This window comes from Oncorhynchus gorbuscha, linkage group LG02, assembly GCF_021184085.1.
Source record: "Oncorhynchus gorbuscha isolate QuinsamMale2020 ecotype Even-year linkage group LG02, OgorEven_v1.0, whole genome shotgun sequence".
NCBI classification, from domain to species: domain Eukaryota; kingdom Metazoa; phylum Chordata; class Actinopteri; order Salmoniformes; family Salmonidae; genus Oncorhynchus; species Oncorhynchus gorbuscha.
The window spans coordinates 84,272,914-84,293,941 of NC_060174.1; the positions used below are offsets into that span (position 1 = coordinate 84,272,914).

At 41.1% G+C, this 21,028-nt stretch overlaps 1 protein-coding gene across 2 annotated transcripts in view; it reads left to right on the plus strand.

The window, feature by feature from the left end:
• kcnj6 (potassium inwardly rectifying channel subfamily J member 6) overlaps positions 1 to 11,826 on the plus strand; it is a 101,087-nt gene extending 89,261 nt beyond the window's left edge. For both annotated transcript variants that reach the window (XM_046324952.1, XM_046324946.1), the window contains exon 3: positions 9,757 to 11,826. In XM_046324952.1, coding sequence (XP_046180908.1) covers positions 9,757 to 10,115 — 359 coding nt within the window. In that variant the 3' untranslated portion in view covers positions 10,116 to 11,826. The remainder of the gene's footprint in view (positions 1 to 9,756) is intronic.
• The last annotated feature ends 9,202 nt before the right edge of the window (positions 11,827 to 21,028 follow it).

Below are 21,028 nucleotides of genomic sequence, written 5' to 3' on the forward strand. Positions count from 1 at the left end.
TGCATATCGTGGGGACTATTCGATGCTATGGCAGTCCACCACAGGATGTTTTTGTGCTGGTCAAGGGCAGTCAGGTCTGGAGTGAACCAAGGGCTATATCTGTTCTTAGTTCTGCATTTTTTAACAGGGCATGCTTATCTAATGGTGAGGAAATTACTTTTAAAGAATGACCAGGCATCCCCGACTGACGGGATGAGGTCAATATCCTTCCAGGATACCCGGGCCAGGTCGATTAGAAAGGCCTGCTCGCAGAATTGTTTTAGGGAGTGTTTGACATTGATGAGGGGTGGTCGTTTCACCGCGGACCCATAGCGGATACAGGCAATGAGGCAGTGATCGCTGAGATCCTGATTGAAAACAGCGGATCCTGATTGAAAACATTTGGAGGGCAAGTTGGTCAGGACAATGTCTATGAGGGTGCCCATGTTTACGGATTTAGGGTTGTACCTGGTGGGTTTAGGGTTGTATCTGGTGTGAAATTGTTAGGTTAGATTACTCATTGGTTATTACTGCATTGTCGAACTAGAAGCACAAGCATTTCGCTACACTCACATTAACATCTGCTGACCATGTGTATGTGACAAATACAATTTGATTTGATTTTAAATGGATTTTAAACAATTTCCTCAAATCTACACACAATACTCCATAATGACAAAGCGATAACAGGTATTTAGACATTTCTGCAACTTTATTAAAGACAAAAAACAGAAATACCTTATTTACATAAGTGTTCAGACCATTTGCTACGAGACTCGAAATTGAGCTCAGGTGCATCCTGTTTCCATTTATCATCCTTGAGATGTTTCTACAACTTGATTGGAGTCTACCTGTGGTAAATTCAATTGATTGGACATGATTTGGAAAGACACATACCTGTCTAAATAAGGTCCGAGACAGGATTGTGTCGAGGAAAAGATCTGAGGAAGGCTACCAAAATTTTTCCTAGAGCTGGCTGCCCGGCCAAACTGAGCAATCAGGTGAGAAGGGCCTTGGTCAGGGAGGTGATCAAGAGACCGCTGGTCACTCTGACAGAGCTCCAGAGTTCCTCTGTGGAGATGGGAGAACCTTCCAGAAGGACAACCATCTCTGCTGCACTCCACCAATTAAGCCTTTATGGTAGAGTGGACAGACGGAAGATACTCCTTAGTAATAGGCACATGACAGCCTGCTTGGAGTTTGCCAAATGGCACCTAAAGGACTCTCAGACCAGGAGAAACAAGATTCTCTGGTCTGATGAAACCAAGATTAAACTCTTTGGCCTGAATGCCAAGCATCACATCTGGAGGAACCCTTGCACCATCCCTACGGTGAAGGTTGGTGGTGGCAGCATCGTGCTGTGGGGATCTTTTTCAGCAGCAGGGACTGGGAGACTAGTCACGATAGAGGCAAAAATCAACGGAGCAAATTACAGAGAGATCCTTGATGAAAACCGACTCCAGAGCTCTCAGGACCTCAGACTGGGGAGAATGTTCACCTTCCAACAGGACAACGACCCTAAGCACACAGCCAAGACAAAGCATGAGTGGCTTTGGGACAAGTCTCTGAATGTACTTGAATGGCCCAGCCAGAGCCTGGACTTGACCCAATCGAACAGCTCTGCAGGCACCTTTAAAATACCTGTGCAGCACCGCTCCCCATCCAAACTGACAGAGCTTGAGAGGATCTGCAGAGAATAATGGGAAAAACTTCCCAAATACAGGTGTGCCAAGTTTGTAGTGTCATACTCAAGAATACTTGAGTCTATAATTGCTCCCAAAGATGTTTCAACAAAGTACTGAGTAAAGGATCTGAATACTTATGTAAATTTGATATTTCTGTTTTTATTTTTAATAAATTGGCAAAAATGTCTAAACCTGTTTTTGCTTTGTCATTATGGGGTATTGTGTGTAGATTGATAAGGGGAAAAAAATATTTAATCCATTTTTTAATAGGGCTGTAACCTAACAAAATGTGGAAAAGTTCAAGCTGTCTGAATACTTTCCAAAGGCACTGTATAACTAACATAATTCCCTTGATAGGACTATGCCATTAATATGATCAAAGTCAATTAAAACGGAATATCTGACTCCATTAAGAGGATTCATAGAGACTATAGTTGAGTTACAGGAATTGGCTATCAAGAAAGTTCTGAGAATTGTCTGTCAAAGGAAAATAAACTAAACTAAAATATAAATGTAACATGCAACAATTTCAAAGATTTTACTGAGATACAGTTCATTTAAGGAAATCAGTCAATTGAAATAAATAAATTAGGCCCTAATCTACAGATTTCACATGACTGGGAATACAGATATGCATCTGTTAGTCACAGATACCTTTAAAAAATGGTAGTGGCATGGATCAGAAAACCAGTCAGTATCTCGTGTGACCACCATTTGCCTCATGCAGAGCGACACATCTCCTTCGCATAGAGTTCATCAGGCTGTTGGTTGTAGCCTGTGGAATGTTGTCCCACTCCTCTTCAATGGCTGTGCGAAGCTGGATATTGGCGGTAACTGGAACACGCTGTCGTACACGTCGATCCAGAGCATCCCAAACATGCTCAATGGGTGACCTGTTTGAGTATGCAGGCCATGGAAGAACTGGGACATTTTCAGCTTCCAGGAATTCTGTACAGATCCTTGCAACATGGGGCCGTGTATTATCATGTAGAAACATGAGGTGATGGAGGTGGATGAATGGCACAACAATGGGCCTCAGGATATCATCATGGTATCTCTGTGTATTCAAATTGCCATCCATAAAATCCAATTGTGTTTGTTGTCCGTAGCTTATGCCTACCCACACCATAACCCCACCGCCACCATGGGGCACTCTGTTCACAGGGTTGGCATCAGCAACCCGCTCACCCACAAGACGCCACACACACAGTGTGCCATGTCGGGTACAGTTGAAATCGGGATTCATCCGTGAAGAGCACACTTCTCTGGCATGTCAGTGGCCATCAAAGGTGAACATTTTCCCACTGAAGTCAGTTACGACGCAGAACTGCAGTCAGGTCAAGACATTGGTGAGGATGACGAGCACGCAGATTCCCTGAGACGGTTTATGCATGGTCTGCGGTTGTGAGGCCAAATTCTCTATAACGACGTTTCTGACAGTTTAAGCAGATATTCTTCAGTTGTGCAAACCCAGAGTTTCATCAGCTGTCCAGGTGGCTGGTCTCAGACGATCCTGCAGGTGAAGAAATCAGATGTGGAGGTCCTGAGCTGCTGTGGTTACACATGGTCTGCATTTGTGAGGCTGGCTGGACATACTGCCAAATTCTCTTAAACAATGTTGGAAGCAGCTTATGGTAGAGAAATTAACATTCAATTGTCTGGAAACAGCTCTGGTGGACATTCTTGCAGTCAGCATTCCAATTGCACGCTCCCTCAGAACTTAAGACATCTGTGGCATTGCGTTGTGTGACAAAACTGCACATTTTAGAGTGGCCTTTTATTGTTCCCAGCACAAGGTACACCTGTGTAATAATCATGTTTAAAAATATAAAAAAATCAGTTTCTTGATATGCCACACCTGTCAGGTGAATGGATTATCTTGGCAAAGGAGAAATGCTCAGTAACAGGAATGTAAAAAAAAAAAGAATGTGCAAAAAATGTGCATGCAGTTTTGAGATTCACTCTGAACGAATACAAGTTACCACAGAGATCATACGTCCATATAGATAGCATCAGAGTTCTCCTCAGGGGACAAGTCTCAGATAAATTTCATACATGGATACAATAGAATCCCTAACACACATTTCAATAGTCAGTCCGCTTGATGCTGTAAGAGAGAGAGAGAGGCATTTTGGCCTCTTGAAGGGCTGACAGGCCCTTGAGTTTTTTCCCCTTGTTTTTCTGGACCATTTGCCATGCAGACTCAGAGGTGACAGAGAGCACATAAGTTAGGATCGAGCCTACAATGATAAAAGGCCAATAAAATACTAATGTACTTGTGTGGGTTGTAAAATGTGAATTATCTTCTCTCTTTGAATAAAAAAAAAACGTTTTACAATTCATATTTTCCGCCTCTCTCATGCCTGTGGGCATTTACAACAAAATGATTCTCAGGAGATGATGAGGGGGGATCGTTGGAAGCAGTGGAAATTGCTTGATCATTCTAATCTCCCAATGGTCTTTATCAGCTGTTAATAAATACATTTACACCTCTTACTTGAGGACCCACAGTGTTGAGGAGTTGACTGATTGGATCTGGTGTTATCATTTAGATCCCAATATACTGCTGTTCATTGTTTCTTAACGGTGTAAAATGTCCAAGAGAGGAAGGCTTTGCTGGCTGGCTGACTCTGGAGGGGCAGTCAGCAGGCCCTAACACATCCCAGCTGATTTTGTTCTCTTATTTTTGGTACCTAGCATACCACATCTCTGGCATACCACTAGGGTAAAGACAAAGATATATAGATCAAACAAAGTGAGATTTGGTGTCAGAATGAACCAGTTCGATTTTTTGTAAGCTTTGTGCATTTCAATGAAAAGATATACGTAGCTGCAGCACAAGCAGTGGAAGGAAGTCAGATGGTAATCACTGACAGGAGCCAGTGATTACACTGTTTGATGAAGTGGCAGTTAAGCAAATTTTGACTGGGTTGAATTAACATAAATCTATTACAGTCTGTTTCTCTGAGAGATTACCACAGTAAGCAACATTGGCTGCATGATCTATATTCATTCATAACATAATGATCGATTAAAGCAGTGGAAAAATGGAAGCAACCAAATCAATTGGCTATTGGTCCTCAGAGTAGCAGCCTGATAGCTTTTATGGCATATTGAAGTAGCCGTGAACATTATTATTTCGTTACTCTCCTTCACAGCAAACATGGAAGGCACATGTACCACCACAAAGTACTGCGTTATAGCAATATCAGACAGATTATTCTGATAGGTTGGTTGATGTTTCTGGTTTGATTTTGTTGTACCCATAGTTCATATGTTAAAGAAAGTTAGAATGAGATGATGTGTCTTCAGTGTCTCAGCAGCCATTCGGTCAAACAGTCACATTACTCTTCGGTCAGTGGAGGGAGTGATGAGGTTGAAATAAAGAGTGTAGAGATGCAATAGAGAAGCAGGCTTCTGGTTGGCTGCATTTGGCCCTTCCACTTAAATCAATACCAGTGGTAACTATCCCAGATGCACTATACCTCGGGTACCATTACCAACAGAGGTAATACTTTAGAGCAGTGCTCTTCATCACTTCTACCGTATCTGTATCAAAGAACAGTGAATATTTCGGTTAGACATGGAAAAAGAGCTGCAGACAAGGATAATTCCCCATCTTGTTGTTGGAACATGAAGAAAGGTCCACCCTCCTCCCTCCTTCTGCTTCTATCTCCCTCTCTAAGCGACAGTGATGGTTTGTAAGGTTGCCGTGGCAACTGCGGTTACTGTGTGCATGTGTGTGTTTGTGTGTGTGTAAGACAGACAGAGACAGAGTGTAAAGCTTGACTCTCTGTGAGCATACGAAGTGAGCAAGCAGGAAAGCCCACTGTGGTTATGTAAGCTCTATTATCTAAACAGCAGGCCACACCAGCCAATAGCTATCTGATTATTATAGCTATTATGTTCCAACAATTCTGCTTGTGGGTAGTTGCTTTACTTTAGGCGAGAACTCTGTTCTTACAGAGGGAGATTTATTGTACGTAGGAGCACATGTTCTATTTTGATTGTTTTTAATATGACCAATACTTTGATATGGTGTTGCCATGTGGTACATGTTTGTCTCAAATTCTGTCAATTATACAGTCAGGTCCGTAATTATTGGCACCCTTGATAATAGATGAGCAAAAAAGACAGTATTATTTACTTTATACAAACACTGAGCTACAGTGCCTTGCGAAAGTATTGTTTGCGAGGGGCCAGGCTGCATGTGTAATTGTCCCGTTTGTAGTCTCTGATTAGCACCATTGTGAGTAAAGTATATGAGGAGCCGGAGATGGACAGATGGAGATGCCAACTTACAGTGCATATAATCAAACCCCAACATTGTCAGAAAAGGAGAGAGGGAGGGGGACGGAAGGGGTTTTAGGTGTTGACTGACTGCCATTACTACTCTCTGGTATCACAGACCCAATATGCAACCAGTTTACTGTGTGTCCCCCTTTGCCCCAACACCTTGGTGGTTTGAGTGGAAAGGGTGCCAGTCTTTCTCATCTCTACATGTTAAACTAATAACTGTGGTCAGGCAGAGAACAGTCATTGTTTTGGGAAAGTTGAAAGTAGCTGATATTGTCTACATTCAAGTCAGATTTACCTAAATAGACAGGTGCAACCACAGATAACATTTGAAACCATCAATTTACTCCATTCCCCCTAATTTGAAGGTTCTACTAGACTTCTATACTTTGTAAAAACGGGTGATGTGAACATTGTGAGGCCAGACTCAATGTTGAATCATTTCTCCAGTGTGTTATTGTGGTAGTGGCAGTGGCCTGTATTGCATACTCAACTGATGTCATTGCAGATGGATAGTGGGAGCGGTGCCTTGTCATTCAGCCCAGGGCATGTACAGACCGGAGCAGCAGTGGCGTGAAGGAGAATGTTTCGGGTGACAGGGGAGGGGTCGCAAGGTTGTGGAGGGCATGATGAGAAGCAGGACCAGCTTGTGGCCATTTTCACGGCAGACCTGTTCTGTGTTATGAGGGCTGTGAATGTACAGTATGCAACACAAACACATGTAGCCACAGCAGGATGAGGAGATGGTGTGATCTACACCTGCATTGCTTGCTGTTTGGGGTTTTAGGCTGGGTTTCTGTACAGCACTTTGAGATATCAGCTGATGTACGAAGGGCTATATAAATACATTTGATTTGATCATAGACTACGTGTCCCCCAGACATTTATGTTCCAGGTTTGTCTTACTCACGTGCAGACAGACGCACTCACACACGCAAACACATACACACACACACACACACACACACGCGATGCAAAGAACTTGAGTGTTAGGAATGAGGAAGAAGAGTTTGCTCCTCAGATGTGAGTCAGGACTTTAGAAGGGGGATTTCTCTTTCTAATCTCTCCCTTTGCATCACCAATGTCCTTATTAATTGTCATTGCCACAGTCCAAGTGGGAGTTAGTGTTCATTCAGGATAGGGTTTGAAGATAACCCCATTGCCAGGCCTATCCATACTAAACATCAGAAGTAAGTTGGGTGGCTTTCCAGTTATAAATGTCCTCCCTGACTTAACAGACAGACCCTTCTCCCTCTCACTGCCACCTTGCACTGACTTATTGTAATTTATTGGGGGATTTAAAGTGACTGCGGTCTGCTCCTGATTGATAACAGATGCAGTCTGAAACAGCTAGCTAAAGGACTCTCAGCCTCACAGATCTCCAATTCAATAGCAACATTGGCGACATTTTAAGCTAGCTGTTCCTATCTCCGTTACACACACACACACACACACACACACACACACACACACACACACACACACACACACACACACACACACACACACACACACACACACACACACACACACACACACACACACACACACACACAGTGAAATCGGCCCTGGCGCTGGGGCGTGGGTTACATAAATGTGCTCAGCTAGGACTGTGTGTGGGTGTCTGCCTGCCTTTCTCTCCATTCACCTTTGGGCTGTTGCTATTCGTTGAAATTCCTGTGTTTGAGCACGTCAGTGTTTTTCTCCTGTGTCTTGCTCAGGGGTCTCAGCTGTGAGAGAGTAATCAGCCACTGAGGTACCTATCGACTGCACTGTGAGCCCCCTTTAATGATGTCTCGGTCTCAGGCCCCCATTCAAGGCTTCACATCCTCGGTAGCCCACTCCCCTGCCTGGTTTAGTTCAGGTTGTGTAAAGACACTGGGACAGTGATTGGTACAGTGTCAGGATCAGGAGGGGGCTTCCTGAAGCTGAGTAATTGTTGGGTCTGAGTAACACCTACAACAATTGCTGTACTCCACTCAATTTGTCTCCATCTTGGGCGGCTGGGCATTCTCAACCAGTTTATATGTATTTGAATCCACCCCTTGCATGTCTTCATTGAATACATTATTAAACTGTTGTAGCGAGAGAAATGCATATGTTGCACTTTGTCGAATTGAATTTGAATAAAGGCTCTGGACACTTTTGAAATTTAGGGTGCATGACAGGAACAACAGTTTGTAATGGTTTCCAAGCAGGATAATTATAGAACTTCTTCTCTACAATTTCTATAAACACTCTTTTTGTCTATGTTGTAGTTTGAGAGACCGGTGTGTGTTACACCTCAAAGCAGCAGATTTGATTCAACATCCATGCTGAGACATAGTTGCTGGAACCCTTAAGGTACAGTACGCCATATTGTTTCTGCAGCACACCAGCTGCTCGTTGGTGCTGCACATTTTCAGGATCATCTTCCAAATGGAGCTGCAGTACGAGATGTACCAGCCCTCCCCCACCACCATGATAGACACAAACACACTCTTGATATAGTCCTTTATACCGTCTCTTCGCTTTACTCAATATCCTGTTGATGGCTGTGCTCCAGAGCACCAATTATTCTTGAATTGCATGTTCATTGTGAATCCCCCATTGACCTCCCTCCACTTTTGATGCTATAATCTCAATAATTGTGCCATTCTGATGCCCTGCAGCATTAAACGTGTCAATGGGGCTGGTTATTGCTTGTCATTCAGTGCCTGTTTAACGGTTTCTTATTAAGATGTCTTATAAAACCTGCCGGTTAGGGGTAAAAGGTAGGTCAAACGAGGCCACTCATCACTAAGTTATGAGAGGGCTAATCTATTCATGATTATAGACTCTTCCTCTTGTGTAAGTATTACTGTTTACATTTTTTCAGCAAATGTTTCAGAAGATCCTCCTCCTTATGGTTTCCTGAGACTTTCTAGAGTAATTTTTAACATATCATTATATTTGACCCAATAAATTATTAATTGAAGTAGTAGCCTGTTTTCCTTGAAATATAATAAATGATGGCTTCACTTAGCCTACACACAGAGCCTAGCAGCACCATTCATTCTAATGAGTGACAATAAAATCTGGTCAAAGTGCTTTGGTTTGGTTTTGTGATTATGAAAGATGACATACAATGCTCAGTAGTCAACAGTAAGACCTAAATCATGTTATTGTAATTCAGATCATGTTGGGGAATTTCAAATGAGCTGGCTTAGCAAGGAAAGTCATGTTTTACCCACCACATGCACTAAGTAAATAATAAGTACTTGGATGAGCAACGTAAGCTTTAACAAGCCAGCCGTACCTTATGCCACAGAACTTAGACAGAGTGCAGCCTTGCACATGAATGATGAGGATATAAATGCTTACTGTATGTCTCTGGGGTACATTTAGTGTACTGCTGCATCAAAGCTCAAACCAGAGTCTGGTTTGTGTCTATGTTCATAGTTAAGAGTTATTAATAGTCTCTGTACAGTATGTTGATACATTAACCCTTCCTGAGTGTTGTGTGGACTGGATAGGGCTGGATATATTAATGAGTGCTCAGTTTTGAGTGTCCAACTGTATCATCAATTAATAACTTACTTAATCAATTAATAACTAACTGAATCCCAGCACGTATGACCCTAGCCAGAGATCACTGATTGCTAACACTATTGACATGATAACATGATACAACATTGTTGCTCATAACGTTCCTGTATACCTGTGTGTGTCATTATCTTGTAATGACGCTGACATTAAATGAGTCATATCCACAAGTAGACAGTGTTTTTGTCCATCTCTAGAGGAGGCTAAGTGCCCTCTTCTCTCTGTCCCACAGGGATGACGTGCCAGGCCAGGAGCTCGTACGTGACTAGCGAGATCAAGTGGGGCTACCGCTTCATGCCTGTGCTCACACTGGAGGATGGCTTCTACGAGGTGGACTACAACAGCTTCCACGACATCCATGAGACCAACACACCCAGCTGCAGTGCCAGAGAGCTGACCGAGATGAATTGCCGCGCCCGCCTGCCCCTTACCTGGTCCGTGGCCAGCAAGCTCAGCCAGCAGGGGGTGCTGGAACCTGAAGGCCGCGAGAAGAAGAGTACTACTACCCTGGTAACCCAGGAGGAGGCGCTGGAGGAACAGACAGAGAGGAATGGTGACATTGCTAACATAGAGAGCGAGTCCAAAGTGTAAAGTGGAGCGAGAGAACCTAGGGCCAGGGGGGCTGTGTGAACCGTACTGTGGCATCTCTTCTCATGACTGGCTGACCAGGTGAGCTGGTCCCAGGTTAGAGGTCAGGGCCAGGGCAGAAAAGGGGACGGTCTAGCCCGAGGAGCCCTGCAACAAGGACAGCTTAGGCCCTCATCGGGTCAGTTACCCTCCAAAGATAGCTGGTAAACGACAATGGTGGGACTGGAAATCTCTGCGGGCAATTGCATGTTTTGAAAACTTTTTAGTTCTTCTTCAAAATACAAATTCCTATTATTATTATACATTTTTTATTCGAATATTAAAACCTATATAAAAGTATATATTCTAGGGAATTTGCATTTGTATTTTTTGTATGTACTATTTGTTTTGTTGCTGAAGTGTGAATATTTGACAGGAAGATGTTTGATACTGATTCATTTAGACCAGGTCTGTACATATTCTATGCCTTATGTACGAAGCTTTCTTTACATTAGGGGTTTTCAGAAATATATAAGCATGTACAAAAACTTAGAATAAATTAACTATATTGTGTACATAAGAGAATAATGTTGATTGTAATAGGCAAGACAAAATAACTCTTAACAATTCTGTATGCAAGCCCTATAGACTATTAGACCAATGGCATCCTCACATCCTTGCCCACTTGGCAGAGATGCGTTAGACCCTGACTGTGCATGTCCACTAAACATACCACCAAGAGGTAGTGGGAACTGTCGCCCATGACCCTCGAGTATCATCAGTCCAAGTCTCCCCTCCTTGAAGACCTTTTTGAGCTTATAGGATAGGCTTGATGCAATACCCTTTAAGTTGGGAATGGAAGCTGGAAGGGAGAATAAACTGAAGGGAGTTGAACTAAGTTGCACTTCGGAACTGAGTTGATGTCTGTGTGACTGTTTTCTCTCCATTTGTTTTGGCCGTATTTCTGTTTTGGTCATATAACTAAACATTAAAATCAACATATGCCCAAATACTACTTTCAAATATGATTTAGGAATTTCTTCATAAGAAAATGACATAGTAAATAACATGTTGGGAATACAGGGCTTTCATGTGAAATCATCACTGGAGAGTGTGGTGGAATCTGTCTTATATGGCAGTACTGTACCTCACAGTAGGGAGGAGGAAAATGACAGGAAGGAAGTACATGCTCCTTTGTTCAGTAGTTGTCTGGCCACGAATCAAAGCTCCGTTATGAAAGACTGACCATCAGAGGCTGTCAATGTACATTGTTAAAGAGTAATATTCCCTTACCGAGATGCCTATTATCTGAAACCCAGTATTATTTTAATGGTGTCTGTAACCAGCCAGGCCAGACATGAATGTAGGCAACTGTATGTCAGCTGAAGATATGGAGGTTGCCATGGGGATGAGGTGGTCTTGTTATGCTACAGACCACAGGCCGGAGTGAGTGTCGTGGATAGCCACCCAGTGGAAAGTTCCATGCAGGCCCTCTAGTTACTGGCACTGTAGGGGTTCATGATATAATCATGGTACTGTGTAGGGTCTCACTGAAAGTATAACTGAGGCAATGTAAACACAGGTCTTGGAGGGGAAAAGGGCTGTCTCTATTAGAGGTCGGCCGATTATGATTTTTCAACGCCGATACCGATTATTGGAGGACCAAAAAAAGCGGATTAATCTGCAGATTAAAAAAAAATGTATTTGTAATAATGACAATTACAACTACTGAATTAACACTTATTTTAACTTAATATAATACATCAATAAAATCAATTTAGCCTCAAGTAGATAATGAAACATGTTCAATTTGGTTTAAATAATGCAAAAACAAAGTGTTGGAGAAGAACGAAAAAGTACAATATGTGCCATGTAAGAAAGCGACACGTTTCAGTTCCTTGCTCAGAACATGAGAACATATGAAAGGTGGTGGTTCCTTTTAACATGAGTCCCAGGTAAGAAGTTTTAGGTTGTAGTTATTATAGGACTATTTCCCTCTATACCATTTGTATTTCATTAACCTTTGACTATTGGATGTTCTTATAGGCACTTTAGTATAGCCAGTGTAACAGTATAGCTTCTGTCCCTCTCCTCGCTCCTCCCTGGGCTCGAACCAGCAACACAACAACAACAGCCACCATATCGAAGCAGCGTTACCCATGCAGAGCAAAGGAAACAACCACCCCAAGGCTCAGAGCGAGTGAAATTTGAAACGCTATTAGCGTGCTTAGTAGCTAGCCATTTCACTTGGGTTACAGCAGCCTCATCTTGGGAGTTGATAGGTTTGAAGTCATAAACAGCGCAATGCTTGAAGCACAATGAAGAGCTGCTGGCAAAATGCACGAAAGTGCTGTTTGAATGAATGTTTACATGCCTGCTTCTGCCTACCACCGCCAGTCAGATACTTGGATACTTGTATGCTCAGTCAGATTATATGCAACACAGGACATGCTAGATAATATCTATTAATATCATCAACCATGTGTTAACAAGTAATTATGATTGATTGTTTTTTATAAGATAAGTTTAATGCTAGCTAGCAACTTACCTTGGCTTACTGCATTCGCGTAACAGGCAGTCTCCTTGTGGAGTGCAACGAGAGAGAGGCAGGTCGTTATTGCGTTGGACTAGTTAACTGTAAGGTTGCAAGATTGGATCCCCCGAGCTGACAAGGTGAAAATCTGTCTTTCTGCCCCCAAACGAGGCAGTTAACCCACAGTTCCTAGGCCGTCATTGAAAATAAGAATGTGTTCTTAACGGACTTGCCGAGTTAAATAAAGATGAAATAAAGGTGTAAAAAAAAAATCAGCTCCCAAAAATACCGATTTCCGATTGTTATGAAAACTTGAAATCGGCCCTAATTAATCGGCCATTACAATTTATCGGTCGACCTCTAGTCTCTATGGACACAGGCAGATGGACAATGCTTTCAATAAAGCTCCTATCGTCGCTGACGAACATGCTCACTTTACTAATATGATGGAAAGGCTTCAATCTTTCAGTGTGTCTCTGAGGTGAATCCCACTGTCGTGATTGGCCCATAGCGGACAGATGAAATCACACTGGGACTATGTAAAGAAACCATGTGAGGGGAAGTTGGGGAACAGCATTCAGGCCTACTCCGACAACTTTAACAAAGTGCAGATCGAGGCTGTTATTTTTCTTCTTTTCACATATTTTGCCTACTTTATTTCTGCTGCAGAACTACTTTTCTAAAAGCAATTTATTTGTGTTTCTGGCAAAATGTTTGATTTGAAAACGAGCAGTGTAATATGACCTAACAATGTTATCACTTTACAACAGTGTGAAATGTCTTTACTGCGGAACGTTTTAGCTCTGCTTGTCACTGATAGCACACTTGTGTCAATGAAGAACATGTGGAAACACTTTACATTAAGTTGCCCTTATATGATGCAGTTAGTCTATAGCTATTTCAATTGTAATCCATATTTGTTACAGGTGTAGTTACTGGTAAATACTTTGATTTTCTAAAAAGGGTTGATATTTCAGCTACGTGGTATTTAAGCAGCTTAATGTAAAGTGATCGACATGCAGGCATCAACATGCAGTTCATTTGACTTCTGTCCATCTCCGAACAAAGGCTGAACTAAACAGATATGTTTATTATAATGACTCCTTTATTTGACTGTATTTATTAATTTGTCCTTTTAATACCAATCATGGTTGTATTAAGTTGTAACTTTAACATGATTACATTCCAACATACTGGTTCATAAATCAACTTCAACAATACTTCTCACGGTCTTTTATTGATAAAAATCACATTCTACCTTTTGTGTGGATTTAATGAAATTGAGAAATATATTCATACTGTGGTCGATATTGTGAGAATTATTCATTGAAAGGAACAATCCTAATCAATCTAAAGGGTGGGCACCTTTTAAACCATGTGATACAGTACAGGACCAATAAATGGTAGAGTTCGGGAAGACCCACTATTTTGGAATGTGGTGTGGTTCTCAAACACTGAGGGTTGCCCAAAGCAAAGTACACCAACCCATTATTTACGTAAATTACAACCAACCAGCACCCAAACTCCAAGAGGGGACTGTGTTTGCCAGTTCTGCTTCAGTGATGTACCAAACAGCACCCAAACCCCAAGAGGGGACTGTGTTTTCCAGCTCTGCTTCAGTGATGTCCCAAACAGCACCCAAACCCCAAGAGGGGACTGTGTTTTCCAGCTCTGCTTCAGTGATGTCCCAAACAGCACCCAAACCCCAAGAGGGGACTGTGTTTTCCAGCTCTGCTTCAGTGATGTACCAAACAGCACCCAAACCCCAAGAGGGGACTGTGTTTTCCAGCTCTGCTTCAGTGATGTCCCAAACAGCACCCAAACCCCAAGAGGGGACTGTGTTTGCCAGCTCTGCTTCAGTGATGTCCCAAACAGCACCCAAACCCCAAGAGGGGACTGTGTTTGCCAGCTCTGCTTCAGTGATGTACCAAACAGCACCCAAACCCCAAGAGGGGACTGTGTTTTCCAGCTCTGCTTCAGTGATGTACCAAACAGCACCCAAACCCCAAGAGGGGACTGTGTTTGCCAGCTCTGCTTCAGTGATGTCCCAAACAGCACCCAAACCCCAAGAGGGGACTGTATTTGCCAGCTCTGCTTCAGTGATGTCCCAAACAGCACCCAAACCCCAAGAGGGGACTGTGTTTGCCAGCTCTGCTTCAGTGATGTACCAAACCGCACCCAAACCCCAAGAGGGGACTGTGTTTGCCAGCTCTGCTTCAGTGATGTACCAAACCGCACCCAAACCCCAAGAGGGGACTGTGTTTGCCAGCTCTGCTTCAGTGATGTACCAAACAGCACCCAAACCCCAAGAGGGGACTGTGTTTGCCAGCTCTGCTTCAGTGATGTACCAAACAGCACAGCTAAGCTAAAGTCCTGTTTTTCCAGGACTGCTTGTTACTCGAGCTTCTCAACTCTCATGCCATACAATTGATTTGAAGTATATAAAATGATGACAGTAGAAAATGAATCTGTTTTGTCTGTCACAAAATTATCCAAATCAGAGTTGAGAAATGCCACAGCACAAAGTCGAGTCGATATTCATTTAACAAGACTTCTCATTAGCACTCTATATAGCTTGAAAAAGTACATAGTATATTGTAATTAAGGCTGGGTATGGACTTGAGATAGTTTAGCAGCATTAATGCTTAACTTCATAGTACTTGCATTGAATTGCTTTATTATGCAAATGCTCAACTAATGAGCTAGTGGGACCAATCAGCACTACAGTACATATTACAGCTTTGATTGAGACCCCAATACATGTATTGTTAAGCTGTTTATCTATGTTGAACTGGTCTTCTCTGCATTGTGTTGTGTGTAACAATAAGGTTATACTCGAACAATAGACACGAATAGAGGTGCCGTAAATGTAAAGATCCGCCCGCCCCTTTTCTTCAATTTCAGCCAAAACTGACATACCCAAATCTAACTGCCTGTAGCTCAGGCCCTGAAGCAAGGACATGCATATTATTGGTACCATTTGAAAGGAAACACTTTGAAGTTTGTGGAAATGTGAAAGGAATGTAGGAGAATATGACTCAATAGATCTGGTAAAAGATACTGCAAAGAAAAAACAACCGTTCTTTTGTTTTTGTAGCATCATTCTTGAAATGCAAGAGAAAGGCCATAATGTATTATTCCAGCCCAGATGCAATTTAGATTTTGGTCAGTAGATGGCAGCAGTGTATGATCAACGTTTTAGACTGATCCAATGAACCATTGCATTTCTGTTAAAAAAATTAAATCAAGACTGCCCAAATGTTCCTAATTTGTTTATTAAAAGCTTTGTTCAAAATTGCGCACTCTCCTCAAACAATAGCATGGTATTATTTCACTGTAATAGTCACTGTAAATTGGACAGTGCAGTTAGATTAACAAGAAATGAAGCTTTCTGCCAATATCAAATATGTCTATGTCCTGGGAAATGCTCTTGTTACTTACAATCTCATGCTAATCGCATTAGCCTACGTTAGCTCAAACGTCCCAGGGAAGGAACACCGATCGCAAAGAAGTTAAGCGTGACTATGTGTGTATTTGCGTATGTGCGTGTCTGTTCCCCAGCTAAGTGAATGATTTTCAAGATAATGATACATTCCTTGTGTCTCTCTGATCTAAAAGCCCGACTCCAAGACTGTGGCTCTGAAATGCCAGTTTCAAATTGACTAGATATGTTTCTCCCTCATAGCGGGGACCCTTTCAACATCTACCAACTCAGTATCTTCAGCATCACATCAGCGTGTGTCAAAACGCCTCTGCACCATTTTGATTTAATATAGATCAGACTTGATTTTTCATAAAAACATGGGCCGGGAACAGGCTTGACAGTTAAGCAAAGCAATTAAGCAACGCACTTTGCCCCTGACAACAGTCAAGTCGGATGGCAGTTCATTGTTTCTGTTGCAAGCAGAGGTGGGAGGCGGGGGTGGGGTGGACGGCCTACCTGGGGAAGTTTTCCATTTCCCAATGCTGAAACCAAAATGCTATCTGCTATCACACAAACGCACACACAAGCCCACAGCTGCACCCAGATGCGCACAAGCCCACACACATTTCAGTCACAATCTGAAGTGAAAGTGAATGTAGCCTACTTTATGGCTGAATTTCAGGACCTTCAGAACGGGGGATTTTATCAGATGTCCATTATATTACTCAGCATTACCCTCCTACTCATATAGATGAGTAGGAGGGTACTGCATCAAACAATCAAAATGTGCTGCTACAAAAACGTTTTCATTTTTGGTTTCTCCATGGATTTGTATTCATTGCAGCTTAAGAAACAAAAGTAAAAGATAGGTTTTTATCACTGTCCTTTTGTATAGACCATCTCTGCCTTTCCCTAACATGTCAGTGTGATAGCACACGGGCAATGGATGGATGGAAAGCATGCTTTATATGAAAGCACAATCATTGTACAGTAACCCAAACAACTACAGTGACACATTTTTTTTAAATACATTTATACAGTATGTTTGAAAGAAATGTGTTTGATTTGCCCCCAAAACAAGAGAAAGCGTAAGTGGTATGAATCAGCGTACTTGTCATGGGGCTGTGTGTTAGGTGTTGTTAGGGGTTGACAAGCCATTAGACATATGAGGAACATAAATATAGTTAATATGCACTAAACAAAAAACAAACAAGGAAATATAATTCTTCAAGAGCATTTCCATTTCACTGGTGATACAGGTAACTGCCAAAATAAATGAGGGATACAAAGTATCCTTCTTTTCACTCTGTCATTTAGGTTAGTATTGTGGAGTAACTGCAATGTTGTTGATCCATCCTCAGTTATCACCTATCACGTCTGTGGAACTTGTTCAGTTTATGTCTCAGTTGTTGAATCTTATGTTCATACAAATATTTACACGTTAAGTCTGCCGAAAATAAACACAGTTGACAGTGAGAACATTTCTTTCTTTGCTGAGTTTATGTAACCCACGCCCTTTACTGCTACCTACAGTAGGCCATTGTATAGCTAAGTGAATCCAATGTAATGTAACTTCCTATTAGCTATCTATCTTGATGTATCATTGGAAGTTAAAAACACAAGCTCGAAATGCAATTGTAGATAAGAGCCATGGAAGGGGGTGAAACGACTGCAGCTCCAGCTGTCAGTAAAGGGACAGTAGGCTACTGGAAAGGGCAGGTCATTTTGTGGGAGGACATTATGAAAATATTCTCCAGTTCAATTCCATAGCAAGGAAGACTATGTATTAGGACAGAGATAATAGCAACATAATATTTAGTGCTGCCTAATTTTAGTATAATGACGCCAGTTTCTTGGTCTTTTTTTCTGTCTGTCCTCAGATACGGAGAGCTGTGAAAGCCGGTCCGCAGATGAAAAGGTCCCAATGAATGTCCCAAGAGCCTGCACACCCGGTACCTGGAAAATACTCTAAAAAATATATTTTATTATAGTTAAAATGTTCATGTTCTGTTCACTTAATATAATTTAAAAGTATGTATTAAGGTGTCTAATATAATACACTAGTCAAAAGCGAATGTAGACATTAATTTCCAAATGCCTTCAAAATCTTTTTTTTACAATGGAGTGCCAAAATTGCTGCGGGTGGCTTCAAAACAACACCCCCTGTAAGTAATGTAGGGTTAATACATATCATTGGTTTGAGAAGGATGAAATACAAATGTCCCAATATTTACACAACTCCTTTCTTTCCCACACTTCACTATATCAAGTTGCTAACACCTGGGCACACCTTCGATGGCCTCCCAGGAACTTCGCCATTCCTCCTCCTCAGACCTCACCCCTCACTTAGTCACATCTTAACCCTGCACAAGTCCAGCATCACCCCTTCTCCTCAACCCACCCCTAGTCAAGAATCAACCCACCCCTAGTCAAGAATCAACCCACCCCTAGTCAAGAATCAACCCTTAACCTTGAGGTTATGTATAGTAACCCTAGGTGTAAAATAATAAAGAATGGCTACATCTCAGAAAGTTTAAAACTATCTAGAGGAGTAAAACAAGGTTGTCCACTATTGGCATATCTGTTTATTATTGCCATCAAAATGTTAGCTGCAAAGATTAGATCAAACAAAAATAAAGGGATTAGAAATCCGTGGCCTAAAAACTAAGGTGTCATTGTACGCTGACGACTCATGTTTTATTTTAAAACCAAAATTGGAGTCTCTCCATGGCCTCTTAGAGGATCTAGATACTTTTGCTACCCTCTCTGGATTAAAACCAAATTATGATAAATGTACCATATTACGTATTGGATCACTAAATAAATTCACATTTTACATTGCCATGTAGTTTGCCAATTGGGTGGTTTGACGGATATGTAGACATACCAGATCAAATTAAAACGGCCTATTTATATAACAAATATGAATTTGGTGGGCAGAAATGATTAAATATTAAAGCATTAGACCTCTCACTAAAGGCATCAGTCATACAAAAGTTATACTTAAATCCAAACTGGTTCTCTAGTCAATTGGTACAAATGTTTCATCCTATATTCAGGAAGGGCCTTTTCCCCTTTATTCAGATTCCATCTGCTCACTTTCGGTTGTTTGAAAAGGAAATATATCTCCAAAATATCTTTATTTTTTAAACAAGCCTTAGAAAGTTGGTTGCAATTTCAGTTTAATCCACCTGAAAGGACGGAACAAATAGTACAACAAATATTGTGGTTAAATTCAAATATACTAATTGATTAAAAAAAAAAAACTATTTATCGAATAATAAAAAAAAAAGGTATACATTTAGTGAATGATATCATAAATATGACTGGTGGAGTTGTCGCACATGCAGCTAACACAGACATATGGAAATGTCTGCTCTACCCAAAATTACAACCAATTAATTGCAGCATTACCACAAAAATGGAAGAGGCAAGTAGAAGGGGAAAAAAGTAAGGAACTTGTATGTCGGCCCTGTAGTAAAGAACATAAATGGTTAAAGAAAAGTGTGATAAATAAAAACATATACCAATTTAATTTAAGGACCAAAAAACTGACAGCTGTGCCATATAAATTGCAAAATAGTTGGGAAGAGATTTTCAATGTACCCATTCCATGGCACATGGTTTATGAATTGATACGCAAAACAACGCCGAATTCAAAATTTTTCAATATAAATTACTATACAAAATTCTTGCAACTAATAGAATGTTATATATATGGGGGATACAATCTTCCCAGCTCTGCAGATTCTGCTGTGAGGAGGCAGAGTAATTAGATAATTTATTTTGGTACTGTCCATATGTAGCTCATTTTTGGTCACAGGTCCAGGAATGGCTGAAGAATTGCAACATTTGCCTAGAACTAACACTACAGATAGCAATATTGGGTGATTTGAAAAGCCATAATCAATCAATAATATAATAATTATTTTAGCAAATGTTTATTTTTAATTTACAATCTGTAGAAGCTATGATAATAGGAAGGTTCAATTATTTTGTGAAGCATCACAGCACAGTTGAAAAATATAAGGCAAGTAGAAATCCGAAATGGATGATGTTGAGAGACAGATGGGAGGGGTTGAGTGGAGCTGAAGGGTGGGACTAATAACAAGATAAACAATGTAAAACATACGAGATCTGTAAAATATATATAGGTTCTGAACTTTTGTGAAATAGCATAGTTAATATTCCTCTATTTCTGATGGACATCAGAAATAGAGGAAGGACTAAGAACAAACAAGAGAGAACTATTGTAAAGTAGACTGTGTCTGTCAAGTATGTATAAGATGTATGGATTGAAGGTAGAAGCAGAAGTGTTTATTAGTTTACTCCAATTGGGGGATTGGCGGAAGGGTTTGCGGGGAATAATAATAAAGGTGTATTCTTTTAAAAAGTATGTATGTCTATATAGGTATGTGTATGTATATGTGTATATATATGCATGCGTGTTTGGATATATATATTTACCACAAAAATATGGGGGATTGGAAATGATGCAGACAATTACATTAGAAGCAACATTCTTTCCGCAATATTAAGCTGATCCACCCTCTAAAAAAGAAGAAAAAAAGTATCAACCCTGCACTAGTCAATCCTCACCCCTGCATTGCTCAGTAATCAAGCCTCATTTTGTATTCTCACCCTGCACTTTTTTTGCACAATGGTGAACTTTTCCATTAGCCGAAAAACAGGCACATTTGACAACAAAAAAACGTGAAGTTTGGGAAAATGTAGCTAGCAATTACCTTCATAATTAGCTATGATTAAATTAATTTCAATGAAAATGTTGCTAGCTAATATGAATGCCATACATTGGCACTCCACTGGCAGCAAGTTAACTCAACCACTCCACTTCCCAAATCTTGGATACCCTATTACATTCTTAGAATTCTGATACATCACCATAGCTAATTAACATTGGTTGATTTAAGCAATAAAGCAAACCATGCCCATTCCAAAAATAAAAAGCAAATTAATTGT